This window comes from Dromiciops gliroides, chromosome 3 (assembly GCF_019393635.1).
Source record: "Dromiciops gliroides isolate mDroGli1 chromosome 3, mDroGli1.pri, whole genome shotgun sequence".
NCBI classification, from domain to species: Eukaryota; Metazoa; Chordata; class Mammalia; order Microbiotheria; family Microbiotheriidae; genus Dromiciops; species Dromiciops gliroides.
The window spans coordinates 20,713,007-20,733,529 of NC_057863.1; the positions used below are offsets into that span (position 1 = coordinate 20,713,007).

At 43.8% G+C, this 20,523-nt stretch overlaps 1 protein-coding gene across 1 annotated transcript in view; it reads right to left on the minus strand.

Moving 5' to 3' along the window:
- LOC122745310 (NACHT, LRR and PYD domains-containing protein 1a-like) overlaps positions 1-20,523 on the minus strand; it is a 57,110-nt gene that overhangs the window by 10,146 nt on the left and 26,441 nt on the right. The window contains exons 6-15 of the mRNA XM_043990522.1: positions 18,001-18,078; positions 15,627-15,671; positions 15,492-15,538; positions 15,355-15,404; positions 13,480-13,697; positions 13,136-13,386; positions 6,814-6,948; positions 5,736-5,874; positions 1,552-1,605; positions 1,161-1,241 (exon numbers count right to left, since the gene is read on the minus strand). Of these exons, the coding sequence (XP_043846457.1) occupies positions 1,161-1,241; positions 1,552-1,605; positions 5,736-5,874; positions 6,814-6,948; positions 13,136-13,386; positions 13,480-13,697; positions 15,355-15,404; positions 15,492-15,538; positions 15,627-15,671; positions 18,001-18,078 (1,098 nt within the window). The remainder of the gene's footprint in view (positions 1-1,160; positions 1,242-1,551; positions 1,606-5,735; positions 5,875-6,813; positions 6,949-13,135; positions 13,387-13,479; positions 13,698-15,354; positions 15,405-15,491; positions 15,539-15,626; positions 15,672-18,000; positions 18,079-20,523) is intronic.

Below are 20,523 nucleotides of genomic sequence, written 5' to 3' on the forward strand. Positions count from 1 at the left end.
TTAACACTTACTAGCTGTGTGACCCTGGGCAAGTCACTTAACCCCAATTGCCTCACCAAAAAAATAAATAAATAAAAAATAAGAAGTCCCTTTTACTCAAGAGACTCAGATACTAATCAGCAAAAGATGTATACAAAGAACCTTGACACAAAATAAAATCTGGTTAAGTGGGCTACTAGGTGGCACCACAGTGCACAGAGTTTGGGGGTCTAGAGTCAGGAAGACTCATCTTCATGAGTTCAAATCTGGCTTCAGACAATTATTAGCTGTGTGACCCTGAGCAAGTCACTTAACCCTGTTTGTCTCAGCTTCCTCGTCTGTAAAATGAGCTGGAGAAGAAAATGGCACATTCTTATAGTATCTCTGCTAAGAAACCCTCAAAAGGGGTCAGAAAGAGTCAGACATGACCAAAATGAATGAACTAAAAGCGCCACAAGAGACATAAGATACTGACAAAGAGCTTGGGGAGCCCAAAGTGGGAAATTTGGAGTGGGAAGTGGAAGAAAGAGAGGGAGAGAGAGAGAGAGAAGAGGGAGCAGGAGAAGAGATGGTGAAAAGGAAGGAGGGAAAGAGAGAAGGAGAAGGAGAAAGAGGGGAGAGGGGAGGGGGGGAGAGAGACATAGAGAGAGAGAGAGAACTCTGGCGGAGGAGAGAGGGAGAGGGAGGGAGAAAGGGAGAGAGGGGGGATGAGAGAGAGAGAACGAGAACCAGCCAGCCAGCCTCTGCGGGGATTGAAGGGTAAGAGAAGGCTTTCTGAAACAGGTAGCATTTGAGAAGAGCAGGATTTCAACAGACAGAGACACAGAAGCAGGAGAAAGGCAGAGATTTCTCAGAGGACTGGTGGGGGCCTTGACTGGCAAGAGGGCAGGGCCTGGTGGGGGCCACAGTGAATAAACTGGGGCCATCTCGTGGAGGGCCTAGACTGCCAAGCTGAGGAATCCAGACTGTATTTGGAGGCAGTGGGTAGGGTGGTGGGGGGGGGGGTGCTGCTGGGTTTTGTGCAGAAAAAGAATACTGTCAGACTGATGGTTACTGGGGCAGAAGTGGGAAGGGCAGCCTGAGATGGACAGAGGAATTCCAGGCAAGGAGGCAGGTTAAGTGAGCACTCCTACTGCTGGTGTGAGCACAGGCACTAAAACCAAACAGACCATTTTACACACCTGAAGTATCAGTCTGCTTTTTTCTTTTCCTGTACAAGTCCTCTTCAGATAAACTGTCATTTCTTTTCCTTCTTCTGGTAACTAAAGAAGAGAGAAAACAAATGACCTTTAACTTCTTTCATCTTCATCCCCAGCCCTTCTTCCTCCCAGAATGCAGAAAGAGTCGATATTCAGACAGAAAACAAACTACAGATGATTCAAGATGCAGAAAGTGTCCCCCCACCCCCACCCCAGGCCCCAACTCAACAGATGTTTCAAATGCTTTGGTATTGGGGTGAAAGACCAAAAGCTACAGACAGAGGGTGGCAGAATGTATATAAATCTGTTGACTGAGGGGGGGGAGGTTCACTCTGTTTATCATGCCCAATAAATGCCAATTGTGGTAACTTACTGTTGCTGCTGTTTTTCTGAATATTCTGGTTCTGATCATGTTGGACCCAGTCACCTGTTAAAACATCCAAAGATGAATATCTTTGAAAGGGAAATAAAAGGTATTTTGGAGAAGAAGATAACAGGAGAACTAGGGGATGCCAGGGGAAGAGAAGTAATCCTATGCTCCCACCAGAAGAATGACAATCTGGGCTTGGTTTGTGGGCAGCATGTCCAGGAAACCCACCACTGGATTGCCATTATGGGGTATAGCTCCCACACAGCTGGCCTTGGCTTGACTCTGCAGGAAACACCCAGGCATCATTGTGTTCTGCACACAGTGGGCCCTCCTTCATCAATGTCTAGTGAATGGAACTGAGTTATAGTGAGCATCCCACTCACCCCTTGGGTCATTTTCTTGATCTTGCTCTCTGTGAACCCCTCCTTGACTTTGGACCTGTTACCCCCAAACCTAGACCACACTTTCCTGCCCAGCCTCTGCATCTGATATTTCCTGTAGTCCTTGGTTTGACCTTTGAACTGGTTTGATTCCTAAAATGGAATGAAATGCTTGAAATGCTCTGCCTCCATTTTCCAGGAGCTTATCAATTCCCTCTCAGCAGTCATCTGCTTCCTGGCTGTGGCCCCTTCCTGCAAGGACAAGGCCACCATATAGGAGCTGGGTTTGGGGATCTGGAGCTAAGATATAGGCAACAGCTTTTGGAACAGGTCTCCTAAAACCTTCTTGCTTCTTTGAAATTTCCCTGAAAACCAACTCCCTTACCCACAATTCTCAATTTCTTTTCGCCTCTCACATGGAAATAGGCAGGACATTCTATTTTGATTCAAGCTTTCAATTCAACCCTTTTCCCTGAGTACTTCTGATAGAAATGTCCTAACAGTTTTAGAAAACCCTTAGGAATGAGCTGACTTTGGACAAAAAGAATGGGGTGGATACTGTTCACATCTCAGCATTAAGAAATGGTCTTATCCAAGTTCCCTCTATCCCTACCTCTACCCTGCAAAAACTTAAAAGCCATTACCCACTGAATAAGGAATGAAATCTCATCGTTTTTCTTCATACTATTGTTACTATTACTGTATAGGTTCATGCATATTATTTCCATAGTCATAGCATTGCATGATAAAGTCATTTACTCTAAGGCTTATTGACTTATGCAAATCCAGGAATAAGAAGAAAAACAATACATTTCTCTGCCTGGTAATATTGAACTTTGCAAGGTCTGTTTAGAAAAACTGAAGGATGCAAGTCTCAGAGTGGGTCGTGGCTGTAGAAAAGCTTTGAGAATGGAAGAGTGAGGACTAGGCTTTCATACATCAATACTGTCCAAAGAGTTGGAAGGGAGATGGGCAGCACAGAGCTCTGGGCTGCACCTTCCTCTAGGTCCCAGGAAGAAATAAAACATGGATCTGTAACCTTCCCCTTCCTTCCCCCTCCCCCCACCAACACATGTGTACAATTTCTAATCAATCTTAACAAACAGTAACTGTGAGAGTGAAGGGCTGGCTGATGAGTATCACCACAGTTACACTAAAGCCTATACCATTTCTAAGTTCAGAGAGATGTGTGTATTCACAAAGAAATATTCAGAAAGAAACAAATTACAGAAGGATTTAATGCCCTGCCTGTATGTATATGTGCATGTATATATGTGTGTATATATTCCCTGTATACACACACACACACACACACACACACACACACACACACAAATCTGATGTCCAAAAAGTCTTAGTGCCATTTTAACAGCTTAAAATGGCACTGACTTTTTTTGGTATTGAATAGAATTTTATTTTCCAAAATATATGTAAAAACAAATTTTAACATCAATTTTTTAAAACTTTGTATTCCAACTTCTCTTCTTCCCTCTATTCTCACCCCCCACGGCACTAAGACTTTTGAGATGCTCTGTGTATAATTAATCAACTGAGTTATTTGCAAAAATAGAAGAGAATCACTCACACCAGTATCACTCACCTAACATACATATAAGACCCAAATCAGAGGCAGTGAGGTACAATAGAATGAACTGACTCTGGAGTCAGAGGAGCTGAGTTCAAACCCAGTTTCTGATGCTACCTGTGTGACCTCCCTGGGACTCAGTCTCATCTGTAAAATATAGGGAGCTGAGGGGCAGCTAGGTGGCGCAGTGGATAAAGCACCGGTCCTGAATTCAGGAGTTCCTGAGTTCAAATCCGGCCTCAGACACTTGACACTTACTAGCTGTGTGACCCTGGGCAAGTCACTTAACCCCCATTGCCCCGCAAAAAAAAAAAAAAAAAATATATATATATATATATATATATATATATATATATATATATATATATATATATATATATATATATATATATATATATATATATAGGGAGCTGAACTAGAGATTAATTCTAAGGTCCCCCCTAGCTCTGAATTCTGATGCTATTTGACTTTAGAATGTCTTCTTATAGTAACATTTCTATATACCCAGGCCTGATGTTCTGAAACTAGACTGAAATGACATATTTCCAATGTTCTGTGTGACTTCACATTTGTCTATTGTTGTTGAGTCATTTCTGTTATGTCAGACTCTTTAGCACCCCATTTGGGGTTTTCTTGGAAAAGATACTAGAATGGTTTACCATTTCCTTCTCCAGCTTATTTTTCATAAGAGGAAACTGAAGCAAACAGGATTAAGTGATGTGTTCAAGGTTACACAGCTAATTAAATATCTGAGGCAGGATTTGAACTCAAGATGAGTCTTCCTGATTTCAAGCCCCGTGCTCTATCTACTGTTCCACCTAGCTGCCCCAAATATACACATGTATAATCAATATCAAATTGCTTGCCTTCTCTACAAGAGAGAGGGAGAGAATTTGGAACTCAAAAAAATTTTTTAATGAATGTAAAAAATATTTGTTTACATGCACTTGAGAAAAAACAAAACCCATAATGTTTCTGCAATGCAGACACAATTAGGTGGTGCGTCTTAAGCAAGAAAGCAGGAGCTGCTGTCATACTTCCTATGTGGGCTACCCCCACCAGGCTCTCTCCCTCATGGGGCTGTCTAGAAACAGTAGACAAAGAAAACTCATAACTCCTAAACTGATCGTGACTTGGTGCCTGTGCATGCCTGTATGTAGTGGCAGTGCCTGATTAACAGCTTCAGGGTAAAGCAATGTGGCTTTGAGAGCCCTAGTATCTCTTGAAAAGACTTCCCCTGAATGCTGTTGTTTGTATTCAGCTGGGAAAATCCAGGGCATCAGCCTGTGCTGCAAGCTGCATGAGGTTTTAGGCACAGATAACTAACGAAGAGCTGGCAGTGATAGCTTTATGGAGGAAGAGGGGGATTTCACGATAATATCAACAAGTGTTCAACTGATCAACTAATCGAGTATATAAACACTGTCCATGAAAATAAAAGAAATTGAAATTCAGAGATTCTATATTGTTCTAATCATTTGCTATATGAATTAAGACCAAAAGACCAAGTAGTTAAAAAATAGGTTATTTGCTAGAACACGAAAAGAAGTGAGTTTGTTGACTAATTACCTCATGTTTTTTGTATCATAAAAGGATTTGATCAGTAAACATGGGTTTGAAGGGAAGGGTCTCTAAAAATCACAATTGGCTGCTTTCTCAAAATCACAGACTCTTTAACAAGTTAGAAGGGGCCTCAGAGATCATGAAATGCAAGCTCAAATGCAAGCTCTATGTAATGATGAATCTGTTATATAATATCCTGTCCAGCGCTTACTGTCCACCACTCACCTCCACTCCAACTTCCAGCAAGAAGTGCTTAACCTCCTCAAATAAGCCAATTCCCTTTTCAACAGATCCACTCATATTCAAAGCAAAGGGCTATTTATGTTCTCTGGGATGGGTTCTGATTGCCTCATCTAAAGACCAGAATTCTAAATATTACAAGGAGAGGTCATGAAGAGGGACAGGGATAGGGACAGGGCCTTTCATTTCACCGGAGTAGGGAATTTTCAGGTGATGAAATGTCCTCCACCAATGCAAGTCAATGCCTTTTCTACAACTTAAAATCTTAGGAACTGCCGAGAACACTGAGAACTCAAGTCACCTGCCCAGGGTCACACAGCCAGTATTCACCAGGAGCTGTATTTGAACCAAGATTAATACAAGCACTACTTCACTTCAGCATAAGCAAAGAAACCTTGTCCAACATGAGGAACACTCACATTCTCGGAGTTTGGCTTTCCATACAATTTCCTCCGAATCCAGTTCAACTAAAGACAACTTAAACTCCAAAGGTTGCTCCAAAAAGACTTCGATGTAACTTTTCAACTTTAGAAGGGAACCATCAACAAATTCAATTTCCTTTAAGAGAAAAGATTTAAAAAATAATGCATAAGTTACTGATGGCAGAACACCTTAGCACCAAGGGCATCATGAAGCAGGAAGAGAAGATGGCAAACGTGGAGTCACAGATGCACATTGCCCAAAGTGCTGGAATTTTAGCAAAGCTGATAAAATGCTAAGAGTCAGTGCTGGTAGGGCTGTGGGAAGAAATGCCCATTAAACTGGTGGGTGCAGCTGAGCATGACTGCTCCAACCATTCAGGAAGACAATTTGTCATTAGGAGAGGAAATTGCCTCCATTGTCCCACTTCTTTTTATCATGTCACTTTCCCACAAAGGTTCCTCTCCTTTTTTGTGTCATGTACTCCCCTTTAGGAGCCCGGGAAACCCAATGGACCTCTTCTCAGATTCCCGATTTAAAATACAGAAAATAAAATACATAGGATTCCAAAGGAAATTGATTCTCTATTATGCATTAAACAAATGAACTCACCTGGGAACTAAAAGCCTCTGTGTAACATTCTCAGCATAATTTTTTGGAATCACAAGGGAAGGAAATGCTAAATTTTCATTAGAGGTTAGTCAAAAGTTAAAGATGTAATTCCCCCCCCCCAATTTAAGTCAAGAACTCTAGGCTAAGAACCCCTGTCTTGGGGGATTATCTAGAACCCCCAGGTCATGTGATTGCCTAGAACACAAAGCCAGAATGTGTCAGAGCTGGAACTCAAACCCAGGGTTTCTTCCTGGTTTGGAGATCAGCTCTCAGTCTGCTCTTTCACACTCTGCTTTTCAAAACAATTAACTTTCCAAGAGGAGCAATCTTTTTTTTTTTTTTTTTGGTTGTGGGAGAGGGGGCCACAAGCAGTTACCCCAAATTCCCATTGTATGCCAGACCCCAAAGTGACCCATGCACATTGCTCATTTCAGGTGTTTTATGGAACCCAAAGGTGCCACCAACCTCTGGGTTGATCTCGACTTCTGGCTCACTGACCAGGCGGTACCGTTTCCCATTCTCTAGCAGTTTCAGGCAACCTGGAGGCTTGTCGATCTTCATGAACTTCTTGGAAGAGTGTTTGACAGCTTTGGCGATATCCTAGAAGCAAACACAGAGATTAACCTGAAATTCATCAGAGACAACCCTGAGAGGAAGTCTAAAGGAAGACCAGAGTCATTGGGCACCTGCCCCACCAGCCTGGCTCTTAGCTGCATTTTCTGAAGTTAGAAAGGCTGCTGACCCTGACCAGGAACTCAGGAAAAAGAAGCAGGATCCCCCTGGGGGTCTGCCTGGGGACACCACAGCCATTTATAGATATCCTTGAGTGAGCTGGGAAAAATTCCATTACCATGGTCTCTATCATTATCATGATCCTACCTCCATTGTTGTTGTGTTTTTCAGTGGAGTTTAGAGAGAAACACTCCAAGGGCAGGCAAGTAGCAATTACAGTGGGATTCCTGCTGTCTGCAGTTCTCTGGACGCCAATGGATAAAAGTATTGGGATGCAAACTCATCTTCAGCTTGCTGAAAGGATGTTTGGGAGAGCTCCAAGCCCACAGGCCAGGAAGGAAGGAAGGATTATCCCCATGGCTTTGATTTCTTTCCCTGGGTCTCCATTTTGAAAGCCTTTCATTCCCTACAGTGTGGAGTGAATGAGCATTGGGTACCATTTTTGATTCTGATCCATGTAGGCTTGTGATTTAGAGCTATTCCCCCAATGCACACTGGTCTCTTCTCTGTAATTTATCATCTTGGAGGTGCTGCCTAGAACCCAGACATGCTATGGGCCTTCCTGGCCCAGCATCAAACAGCCAGGATGGGTCAGGGGCAAGATTCCCATTAGGGACTTGCAGGCTGCCCAGCAGTTCTTTCTCTCCTGGGTCAGACTGCTTCTCAGCCTGATTAATATCTATTTACTGTGGACTCTCAGGGTGGCAGGTACCAGACAGACTAATTCTATTACCTTTATTTCTGGGTCTGTTTCTACTCAGAAATTGATATCTCGGGCAGCTAGGTGGCGCAGTGCATAGCGCACCGGCCCTGAGTCAGGAGTACCTGAGTTCAAATCCGGCCTCAGACACTTAACACTTACTAGCTGTGTGACCCTGGGCAAGTCACTTAACCCCCATTTCCCCCAAAAAAAACAAAAACAGAAATTGATCTCTCCTTTCATTTTCCTGTCATATCTGGCAGAAGGGCTGGGGTTGGGGGTGGCTGTCGTTCAGTCATTTCAGTCAGGCCCAACTCTTTGTGACCCTATTTGGGGTTTTCCTGGCAAAGATACTGGGGCAGTTTGCCACTTCCTTCTCCAGCTCATATTACAGATGAGGAAACTGAGGCAAACAGGGTTAAGTGACTTGTCCAGGGTCACACAGCTAGTAAGTGTCTGAGGCCAAATTTGGACTCAGGTCTTCCTGACTCCAAAGCAGGCATTCCATTCACTGTACCACCTAGCTGTTTATTGGGGGTGAGGGGAGGGGGTGGGGCTGACAGAGGAGACTATTATTCCAAGATCACAAATGAGGAAATGGTTCAAGGTCACAGAAGGCAGCTCTGGAGCCAGAACTAGCACCCAGCCAGGTTTCCTGAGTGCAGAGGTCAGGTCTATCTTTCCCTCTCTGTCAAACAGGAAAAAAGGGCGCCCCCAAACCACAGACCCTAAAAATAACAGATGAAAGGCACTTCCTTCCTCAGTGTATTGTCTTCCTTTAAAAAACCAGACCTCTCCTGTTGGCCTCTATTCGATGGGGCCTCAATTTCATCAAAGTTTCCTTTGGCTGGTTTGAAAAAGGCTCATTTCCTTGTTTTTCTTAGGTAATGATTAGGGAAACACCTTATTAATCCCAAAGTCACAAATTCAAATCTGTGGGAATTCTGCCTTGGAAGGTTTGCAGTATCCAGCCATGTTATCAGAGAACAAAGATTCCCAGAGTAAATCACTCTGCAAATCAGAAGACAGAGCTGGCTTCATTAACCTGATTTAAAAGGGAAAGTGTTTTAAAACATTTCTAGCACACTATCTGTGTAAGTGCTAAGGGCCAGGCCTAATCACCAAGGGCCAGTTGGACAACCTGGCATTCGTTGTCCTAAGCACTGGAAATGCCAAGAAAGACAAAACACACAGAAGTCCTGTCCTCCAGGTGCATGCATTCTAAAGAGGTATACAACATAAATAACTAGCTCTGTACAAGACAGAGAGTAGGAGACAGTCAGCAAAGAAACACTTGGAAGCCATAAATCCAAAGAACCTTGTACACTTGAAAAAAACAGAACAATGTTCTTTTTTGGTGTTGTTTTTAATAAATACATGCTCATTTATTTTCTTTTTAAATTGTTATTACTAATTTTTGTTTTCACATCACCTTCATTCTCAAATCTATTCCTCCTCTTCCCCTCCTACTAAAAACCACTGTCTGCCTCAGTTCCCTCAACTGCAAAAAATAGGGGGTAGCTAGGTGGTGCATTCAGGAGAACCCAAGTGCAAATCCAGCCTCAGACACTTAACACTTACTAGCTGTGTGACCCTGGGCAAGTCATTTAACCCTCATTGCCCCACAAAAAAAATTTTTTTTAAATAGAGATAACAACAGCCCCCACCTCTCAGGGTTGTTGTGAGGAACAAATGAGGTCACATTTGTGAGGTGATTTGCAAATTTTCAAGCACAATATCAATGCTTGCTTTTACTATTGTTATTAGAATAAAAATAAAGAATATTAGAGTAAAAACGCAGTTTATCAACACCAGCTGATGGACAAGAGTTTCCAAACATGCAGTGTCCCACACCTTCTCTCCCCAACCCTTTGCAAAGGAGAGAAGTTGTTTTCTTCTTCATAGAAAAACTTGATTGTTATAATTACATGGGGCCCAAAGCCACAATTTTAAGGAAAACGTCTATAATTCATATCTTTAATTAATCCATATGATTGCCCGTCTCATTTAAACTACTGAGCTTTTAATGGTTTTGTAGGGCTTTTATGAAAAAAATAAACGTATAATGCTCTGACAAATATTTAAACATATTTTTAACGGCAGACCAGTTCAGAGAGGTGGAGTCTCATTTAGAGCTTAAATCACTTGATTCTGGTCTTTTTGCTTTGGTTTGCTTTGGTTTTTAAAGTCAAATCTTTCTTTCCTGTCCTTACCTCAGTTGTCACAAAAAGTATGTTTGGTTTTCAACATGTGATTTAGAGGTTAAAAAGACAAAAGCTACATATGCATCAAGGATGAGTGATGAAGAGGGCAGATGCCTCATGGCCAGTGAGTGCTTCATAAATGTCTTTAGCATTTCATATAGCAAAGTAAACAAAGAATGGAAATGGTCAGTACTAGAAGGACTGTGGAAAGGGGGGCACTGGAGGGTGTAGGGGAGGTGTTAGGGGGGTCAGCAATGAGCCCAGCCATTCTGGAAAGCCATTTGGAATTATGCTTTTTTAAAAAAAGTATATGAAATGTCCATAACCCCTTCAATGGGGAGTTCCTACTGCTAGGCACAGACTCGCAGGAGATGAAAGATACAGTCTCCACACAGAAGAAGATGTCCCTAGCAGCACTTTCTATGAGGGCAAAGAAGTGGAAACAAAGTAAACAGCCATTGAGTGGAGAATGGCTACCTCAAGGACGCCAGATGAATGTAATGGGACCTTCTTGGGCTATAAGGAATGACAAACATGATGAATACAAAGAAACATGGGAAGACTGCAGTGAACTGAAACAAAGCGACATATGTGGAATGAGGAAAACCATATTCACAAGGACAACGTAAACAGAAAGAACAAGAACCACAAAACCATCGAGAGTGAATGCTGGAAACTGTTAAGAACAACCTTGGCCCCAAAGAGGAGACGCCTCTCCTGACTCCTCGGCAGAACTTGGGGGCCCGTGGTTGTAGAGTGTGGGCATCTACCATCAGGTTTCTTTCCACTATTGTGCTGTAAGAAATGATGAGCAGGCAGATTTCAAAAAGTCCTGGAAAGACTTCAGTGGATGGAGGCTGAGTGAAGTGAGCAGAACCCGGAGAACACTGTATACAGTAACAGCAACATTGTGTGATGAACAACTGTGCTAGACTTGGATCTTCTCAGCAATGCAATGACCCGAGACAATTCCAAAGAACTTGTGATGGAAAATGTTCTCCACATCCAGAAAAAAAGAACTGTGGATTCTGAATGTGGATTGAACCGTACTGTTTCTACTTTTTTTTTCTTTTTTGAGGTTTTTCCCTCGTGTTCTGATTCTTCTTTCACAACATGACTAATGCAGAAATATGTTTAATGTGATTGTACATATATAACCTATATCAGATTGATTTCTGTTTGGGGGAGGGGGGAGGGAAGGGAGGAAGGGAAATTTGGAACTCAAAATCTTATGAAAACAAATGTTGAAAACTATCTTTACATGTAACTGGAAAATAATAAAATACTTTTATGATTAAAAAAGAGGGCTGATTAGTTTTGCTGAATTTTCCCTCTTCTTAAGTGTTTTTTTTTCCTTGTAAGGGATGATTCTCACTGAAGGATACAAGGAGAAACCTACATGATGCAAAAGCAAAAGATAAGAATAAAAATCTATTTTTAAAAAAAAGATGAAGAATTCAGAGAGGTATAGGAAGATTCGTTTGAACTAAGGCAAAGCGAGGTGAGCAGAATTAGAAAAAAACAATTTTTTTTTTGGTGAGGCAATTGGTGTTACGTGACTTGCCCAGGGTCACACAGCTGGTAAGTATCAAGTGTTTGAAACCTGCTTTGAACTCAGATCCTCCTGACTCCAGGGCCGGTGCTCTATCCACTGCGCCACCTAGCTACCCCAGAAAAAAAAAACAATTTATGCTACTAGAAGCATGTCAATGGAAAGAATAAACCAAATGATACTGAATGTTTGTATGAGAATGAGGAACCTAGGCCTGGAGAAGGAGCTGAGCAAGCAGATCTCCCTCCCCTCCTCACTTTACAAAGGTGCCCAAAGGAATTCTGGGGTGGAAGACACATATTCTCTAAAATGTGATGCCATCTACAAGAATGGAGTCAGAGCAGCTGAAGCCCCAGGGCTGGACTGAACCACTGATTGGTGCTGAAGTGTCTTTTTCCCCCCTATTTTTTAATCCTTGTTAGAAGGCACAGCTCCCTAGATAGGGGAGAGGGGAAGAACATATTCAGAACTGAAACAACAGAAGAAACCAAAATCTGTGAAATTGACCTGAGGAAGAGCCTGGCAGAGCACATTTCCCACATGGGCATCTTTAAGGAAATACTGGCTGCAGTGAATCATTTACTGGGCACTGCAGCTCATCTTTTCTGTTTCTGTTCTCCCCATCCATGTGTCTCTTATCACAATAGCACCGAGGATAATGGTGGAGTGCAGGAGGAGCCACCCACCCACAATGGTCTAGACGGGCACCAACTCTACAAGGGGCTCCCTTGCTCACTCTGTGGTCTCTGCAGAGAGAGGAGGGCCTCACATCTTCCCCTTCTTGATATGGGCCAGGTTAGAAGAAGCCTCCGATTTGGTGGGAACTGAAGGGATATGGGCAGTCTCGCATCTAAGTTCTGGGTTTTTCTCTCCTTTACCCCAGTCCTTGTCCAACTACTGCACCATCTGGCCACCTTTATGCCAACCAACGTTTCTCCCTGTTTTGGCTTGTAGTTAGGGACAAAATCCAGCCTTTTACTGAATTGTAGCCTAAACTGTGGATCTCTTTGCTGTTGTTTATCTAGTAAAAGAGTTTGGGTTTGCTTTTCATTGCCATCTTCCTCACTGACTCAGTAAATTCTGAGCCTAGACTTCTGCTTAGAGAGGGCACTTGGCTCAGAACTCCCTTTCACAGGCCTACCAATATCTAGATCATGATCTCATGAAACATGCCCCGGCTGGAGAAAAGGGGGGCTTTTCCTCCACCACTAAACTGCCCACATTCTTGTTTGTTTGTTTGTTGTTTTTTGGTGAGGCAAATGAGGTTAAGTGACTTGCCCAGGGTCACACAGCTAGTAAGTGTCAAGTGTCTGAGGTCAAATTTGAACTCAGGTCCTCCTGAATCCAGGGCCGGTGCTCTATCCACTGTGCCACCTAGCTGCCCCTACATTCTTTTTCATGTCAATCCACCTAAGCAAACTCTGTTTTCCCAAGGTCTTAAGGACTCTGTACTTGGACACTCAGCCTCTTTCCCTCAGAGGTTTGGTATTAGGAGCCCCAAATCAATAAAGCTGAACTTTACAGTAGCATCTAAAAGCTGAATTGGGCCCTTGAAGGCCAAGTAGAAGTGAATTTTGAAGACACTTTAAATAGCCTTACCTTGATGAAGGAGTCGTTATTGGTGGCAACGTAAACGCGAAAGGACAAGGATGGATGGTCATCAATAACTTTGTATAAAATCACCGCCCCATGATGTTGCACAGTTTCCTGGGTTTGAATGACTGGCCCCACTGGAGAAAGGGAGCTCACATGCCACTTGACATGGGTGGTAGAGTGATCTATGGTGGATTCGAGGGCAGGACCAGACTTTGTGATGTGGAACACTTTGAAGGTCATTGAGGATTCATGGTCTGCAAAGACACACAAAGAGACAATTATGAGGCTGCTGGGCTAGCACAGAGAGGAGAGCTCTAAGCTGGCAGAGAAGGCTCAAGGACACTTACAGCCCAGGCAAAGGGAGTGTGGAAACTGGATGGAGACGAGAATGGCTGGGTCACATTTCACATCAAATAAGGGCCCTCCAACAATCCAGGGCTTGACCACCAAGTCAGCATATTTGCTCCAGGACAAGATGGAATACTTGATGTCAGTCTTCTTGTTGACTTCAAAGACCAGGCCTGTCCGGACACACTGGTACGTTCCTTCACAGTCCACCTTCAACCTACATTAGATGTTTAAGTTAATCATTGAGTTGTTTAAAACTGTGTCTATATTATTCATGAGATGGTGGCTTCAAAGCTCTTGAAGTTTTTAACCTACTTCAAAAACACTAAGAGAAAGAATGGTCTCATTCCCCCTTTCCATAGCCATTTCAAAGTGCCTACTAGAGGCAGTATAAAGTAGAGAAGAGACAGCCTCAGAGTCAGAGAGACCTGTGTTCAAGTTCTACTTCTGAAATATCAAGCTGTGTGACTCTAGGCACAACCTCTGAGCCCGTCCAGGCAATACCCCAAGTCCACAAGGGGCTAATCTGCACTGGTTAGGGGAGTTTCTTCACTGGGAGTTCCCATCAATGAAATGATGGTCTGCACACCCAAAATAGTCAGTCAATCAGCAAGCATTTATGAAGTGCTTATGATGTGTCAGGCACTGTGTTAAGTGATGGGAATGCAAAGAAAGACAAAAAATTGACAGTCACTGCTCTCGAGGGGCTCATGGTCTAACGGAAGATGACAAGCAAACAACCATAGTGTAAGAAAGAGAAACTGGAGATAATCAGAGAAAAAGCACCTACTATGTTCAATGTACATGCTAGCACTTAGAAGATGTACCAAAATAATGAATTCCTGGTCCCTGCCCTCACAGAGCTGACAGTGCAGATAATTTGGGAGGGAATAAGTGGGATCTGACCCTGAAATGTGGTCAGCGAAGTAATATCCCACTGTGAAGATTCCCTCTACTACTGATGCTCTTAAGCTTTGTCTGTGACAGGGCAGTGAGGCCAATGGAGCCTGTCTCAGAAGAATATTTCTAGATGGAGAAAAGGAACATGAAAGAAAGCAAATTCATTCACACCCATTTAAATACACACATACATACACATACAAATAGAACATGCACTCATGCATGTGCACTCAGAGGCACATGCATACCCACACAATGAATGGTGCACATGCAAATATGTGCACACATAGACCCATGCAAATATGCATACACACAGAGAACACATGTGCATGTATATGGGCACACATATCCACATGCTCACACACAGAGAGACTCCACGGACTCCAGGTTAAGAACCTCGTGATACAGATGGGCAGCTCTTCTGTCCCTTTTGGTCTTTGAGAGACACCTGGGCCTCATGGACATACCTAGGGTCACACAGCCAGTATCTGTCAGAGGCAGGCAGGCCCTGGACTCAAACAGAGATAGTCCTAACTCAAAGGCCCAACCTCTCCATTTCTTGTGCTGCCATGCTGCCTCACAAGGAGGTAGCAAAGTAAAGATCCATCTGTTGAGTAATTACAGAGCACACCAGACTAGAATCAGGACAGGATGAGACTAAAGAGAGAAATAGCTACCCCAAAGGGCCACTGGTGACACAAAGAAGAAAAGATCACTCTAGGCTGGAAGGATGAGAGAAGACTTCAGGGGCAAGGGGGCATTTGGGCAGGCCTTTGAAGGTGGGCTAGGGTTTCCAAAAGCAGAGATGAGGAGGGAAGGGGGCAGCCCAGTGTCTACCCTCAAGTAACATTCACTATCACATGCAACACCACAGAACAATCTGAAAATGAGTAGTTAGAGACTCTAGTTTGGGATAGGGATTAAAAGCCTTAAATAACATGAAGTCGCCCTAATATACAATCAGGATCACTTACAAAAATTGTCCCCTGGACAGCAGCCTGGGCATCACCTGCTCATTCTGCTTCTAAAGATAAGAAGATAAATGCACAGTGATCAACCATTGGTTGAGGCTCCTCTGTAAAAAAGCCCCTTTGATCATGAGTCCACTTACATTTTCAGCAATGCAGTGTTCACAATGCACGGGAGGAATGCCAAACTCTAAAAAACAGAGAGAAAAGCTTGCTTAGTTTCTAGGAATGTGACTGACATTCTGTGAAATGAACCAGTTGTGAAGTTGAGGCCGTACCTTCTTGGAAAGGAGGCTGAAAGTCTTCTTTGGTAAAGTCTTCCACTGTAAAGGAACATACCGTGTAAATGGAAAGCCAACAAGAGCTTCTGTAGACAATCAAACACTCAGAGCACAATGGCAAGTTTTTAAATGGACAGCAAAGTGAAATGTGCAGAACCAAGAAAACGTTGTACACAGTAACAGCAACATTGTATGATGATCTACTGTGAATAACTTCGTTGGGGGGGGGCGGTCTGTGTTTTCTTTCACAGCATGACTTACATGGAAATGTGTTTTGCATGATCACACATGTATAACCTATGTCAAATTGTTTGCCTTCTCAATGGTGGGGGGGAGGGAGAAAATGGAAAACTCAAAATTTGAAGGAAAAAATGTTTAAAAAATTGTTTTTATACATAACGGGAGGAAAAATGCATTAAAATTAAATTAAAAGATAAATGGTCAGCAGACTGAGGCACAGGTGTCAGCCACTATAAGATGTCCAAGTCACTCCAAATGGCAGAAAACCATTTCTATGAATTCCATTCTGCATCTCAGGCAACCTAGTGAAGCTTCAAGCCAGGAAGACCTGGGTTCCAGCTTTACTGCATGCTAGCTATGTGACCCTCTGGCAAGTTATTTCAGTGACCCAAGCCATCCCTTAAAGCTTTATCATGAGGTGATGTACATTGGTGAAGGGAGTTTCCATACTCACAGTTCCCTAAAGGAATAAAATCATGATCTGGGTCCAAAAATAAAAAAAAATGTCTATATCACAATCATGGATATAAGTTAAAATGTAGTTTTCAAAATGGTTGCTTTTTAATAATACCTTTTATTTTATAGCAGTTTATAGATTACAAAGCATTGTAAAACTGTAGATTTAGAAGTGGAAGAGACCTTAAAGATATTCTAATCCCATTTTACAGAGGAGAAAATTGAGACCAGAAGATGAAGTGACTGTCCAAGGTCACGCAGCAAAATAAAAGAGATAGCATTTGAACCCAAGTCCTGACTGTATGTCTGTCTGTTGTCCCACATTCCCCTCTTGACTTCTGACTTCCTAGTCCTTGCCCCCATGCCTCAGCTGCCTCCCACCCTGGACCTCCCCAAACTGCCTAGGGGAGAACAGCTCTCCACCCCTGCAGCCTTATCATCCTGGAGCATCCCTCTGCCACGCTGGTACCTTCTTCCTCGGGGCCAGCCAACCTTCATTCTGTTTTTCTGGACCCTCTTGGTACCTCAAAGATACCTGACGCCCAGCTTTTCAACTCCCTTTTGTATGCTGCCACCACCCCCACTTAGAACGCAAGCTCTTTTGCCTGTATTTGTATGCCCCATGCTTAGCCCAGTGCCTGGCACATAGTAGGTGGTTAATAAATGCTTGCTGCCTGCCCACACTGCCTCCTCACCTCCTTTCCCACATACATTCTCCTCTGAAGCCCCACAACATGCCCCACTGGTCTAGAGACAAGCTGGCCTTATGGTCCACAGTCGGTGAGATCTGCTGGAAGCCACCTTATGTCACTGAGCTCCCTTGGCTCCTTTCACAAATCGGGAAACTGAGGCTCAAGAAGGTACAGGATGTGCCCAGTTTAAAAGGGCGACTCCTGACTGGCCCCCAGGCCTGGAACCCTCTCCTCCTTCCTCATCTCTGCCTCCCACTTCACAGGCTTCCTTCTAGCACCAAACACTCACCTGATGCAGGAAGCCTTTCCCCATTCTCCTCCATCTCCTTACCTCCCCTGAGATTACCCCCAATTCATCCTGGATGTGTCTTGTTGGTATGGAGTCACTTGTAGGCTGTCTTCTCCATTAGCCTGAGGACAGGGACTGTCTTTTGTCTTTCCTTGTGTCCCCAGTGCTTAGCATGGTGCCTGACACACAGTAGGTGTTTCATTAATACTTGCTGACTCAGGGCAGCTAGGTAGCACAGTGGATAAAGCACCAGCCCTGGATTCAGGAGGACCTGAGTTCAAATGCAGCCTCAGACACTTGACACTTACTAGCTGTGTGACGCTGGGCAAGTCACTTAACCCCCATTGCCCCGCAAAAAAAAAAAAAAAGCACAGACCTGAGTTCAAATCCGGCCTCAGACATTCGACACTTACTATCTGTGTGACCCTGGGCAAGTCACTTAACCCTCATTGCCCCTCAAAAAAAAAATACTTGCTGACTGACTGAGTGCAATACGGACCCTATTCTGCAACCCAGTTTTCCATATCACCCTCTCCAAAGCCACTCCCACCAGGAACATTAACTCTCCACTACTCTGCTCAAGCTCAACCCCAATCCTTGTTTCACTCATCCTAACAAGTTCTGGATCAGAACCTTCCAAGGAAGAGGGCTCCTCATGGGCAGCGGAGGTAGCAAAGGGAGGACTTCATGTTACCTTGGCAGAACAAAGACTCCTCAGTGGAAGACTCCTCAGTGGGAGACTCCTCAGTGGAAGACTCAGTGTGCTCCTCACCTGTGGGGACAACAAGCAAGTCATCAAACATCGGGCAGTAGCAATCTCCATGACCGAGTCCAGCATGCATCAGCAAGGCCAGTGTCATTCAACCCAGCCACAGCAGCCCCCAGAGCTGGGTCAGAGGGCTGTACAGATTAGGAGCCAATGAAAAATGAACGAGAAAGTACTTATGAAGTGCTCACTACCGGGTGCCAGGCGCTAGGGATATAAATAGTCAAACAGACCGTCCCTGCTTTTGAGGACCTCACACTCTAGACTGAGAGAGACAACACATACAAGAGAGCTCTGTGGCCAGGCAGGGTCTGGTGGTCTCGAGGGAGCAGCTGCAGGGCAAATGGCAAGGCTCAGGAGGTTGAGGGCAGCATTGGCAGGGCAGGTGGCAATGCCTAGAGGTGTGCAAGGTGTTCTTAAACTTTGTCATCGGGGCAGCTAGGTGGCGCAGTAGATAGAGCACTGGCCCTGGATTCAGGAGGACCTGAGTTCAAATCCGGCCTCAGACACTTAACACTTACTAGCTGTGTGACCCTAGGCAAGTCACTTAACCCCAATTGCCTCACAAAAAAAAAAAAACAAAAAAAGAAACTTATGTCATCAACTCCCCTTTGACAGCCTGGAGACCCCTGAACCCCTCCCCAGATTCCATACAGAATGTAAGCACAAGTTCCCTTAGAAATGAATGCAAATTAAGATGGAATTGTTTTTTTCCCATCCAAGTTCACAGATCCTCTGAAATCCCTATCCATAGATCCCCAGCTTATGAACCCCCAGTACAGAAGGGGTCAGATGGATAGTAAAGCCCAGGGGACCTTGGGACACAGTGACAGGGAAGAAGGACCCTGGTGCCTGGCTTATCTAGGCTAACGAGTGTCAAGGCCAAGTTCACTTATAGCAAGAGAACAGATTCTCTTGCTTCACTGTTACCTCTTTCGCAATAGCTATTGAGTCAACAATGGTTGGGTGGTTGCCCATCTGTTTTACCTTAACATGACCTTAACTGTTCTCTGCCTCCAGCCAGAATTCTTGTTGTCAGTCAGTTTTCTTGGTCTCTGGATCCCTGTACTATGACATCTACTTCTAAATGAGGACATGCAATTCGGCTATTTGGTCCAATTCAACCAGCATTTGTTAAGACCTTCCTATGGGCCAGGTGTCAGCCCATCGATTGAAAAGAATGAGGACTTAAGAAAGGACCATCAGTTTTGATAGTTAATAAGAGATCACTGGTAACTCTGGAGAAGGCAAGTAATGAGGTCAGAAGAGGTCAGAAGCCAAATTGCAAAGGACTGAATACAAGAGGAAGAAGTGGCAGCAAGCTTAGACAGCTGTCTTCTATGATTTCAGGTGAGGAGAGATACAGGATGACAGCTTGAGGAGATGGCAAAGTCTGGACAAGACTGTTTAAGGATTACTATATTTATGGGCACCTAGGTGGCACCACGGACAGAGCACTGGCCTCCTTATCAAGAAGAATCATCTTCATGAGTTCAAATCCAGCCTCAAAAACCTACTAGCTGTGTGATCCTGGACAAGTCACTTAACCTTGTGTGCCTCATCTGTAAATGAGCAGGAGAAGGAAATGGCAAAATAAATTTGCCAAAAAAAATTCCAAATAAAGTCACAAAGAGTTGGACACTACTGAAACACAACAACATTATACAAAACTATTATAATGAGGGTGGATCATAAGATCAGTTCTAAATCACTTAAGAGCTTGCTATCCAGGAGCTACACTAGCTCCCTCCTTTTTGGTACCTTGCATTTTGGCTACTTTGTCAGGGGAAAGAAGAATAGAGAATGAAAGTTCTAATCAGTCAAAAGCCAAAAAATATTGGAAATATTATACCATGGAAATGGTACAAAACATGGTTAAAATCTAATTTTGTATTACTTGTGGATTTAATTTATTTGTGCCACCCCCCCACCCCCGGCCAAGTCAGAGGTACCTGACAGATAGTTAACTTCATGTAAGATAGACAATCAAAAAAAAACCAAACCTCAACCATTTCCATTCAATGTAGGACATTGTTGACAAATAAATGACATGTTTGTAAGGAGTGAAGACAGTAGCTATCGCTGTTCCCTGATGAAGAGCTCATAGTGCTGCTCACCCCACCCCCACCCCGAATTCCCATCAGCTCAGTCCCATGGACCAGCTCCAAGCTCTTCTTCAGAAGTGCCTGAGGTCTGCCCATATCATTCCTCAACTTCTTCCAGATCTTTCCTGCTCTTAAGCCCCCAATGACCTCCCTGTCCTGTAGCCAATGTCCTTGTCCCTTGTTTTCCAGAGAATCACCGAAGCACAGACTTGAGGCTACAGAAGGCCTCTGAGGTCAGAGTCCAACCTCCACATTCTACCTCAGGGGAGCCTGAGGGCCACAAAGGTTCATTGTCCAAGGTCACAGAGGTATTAAGTGGCAAAGCCAGGATTTAAACCAGGTCCTA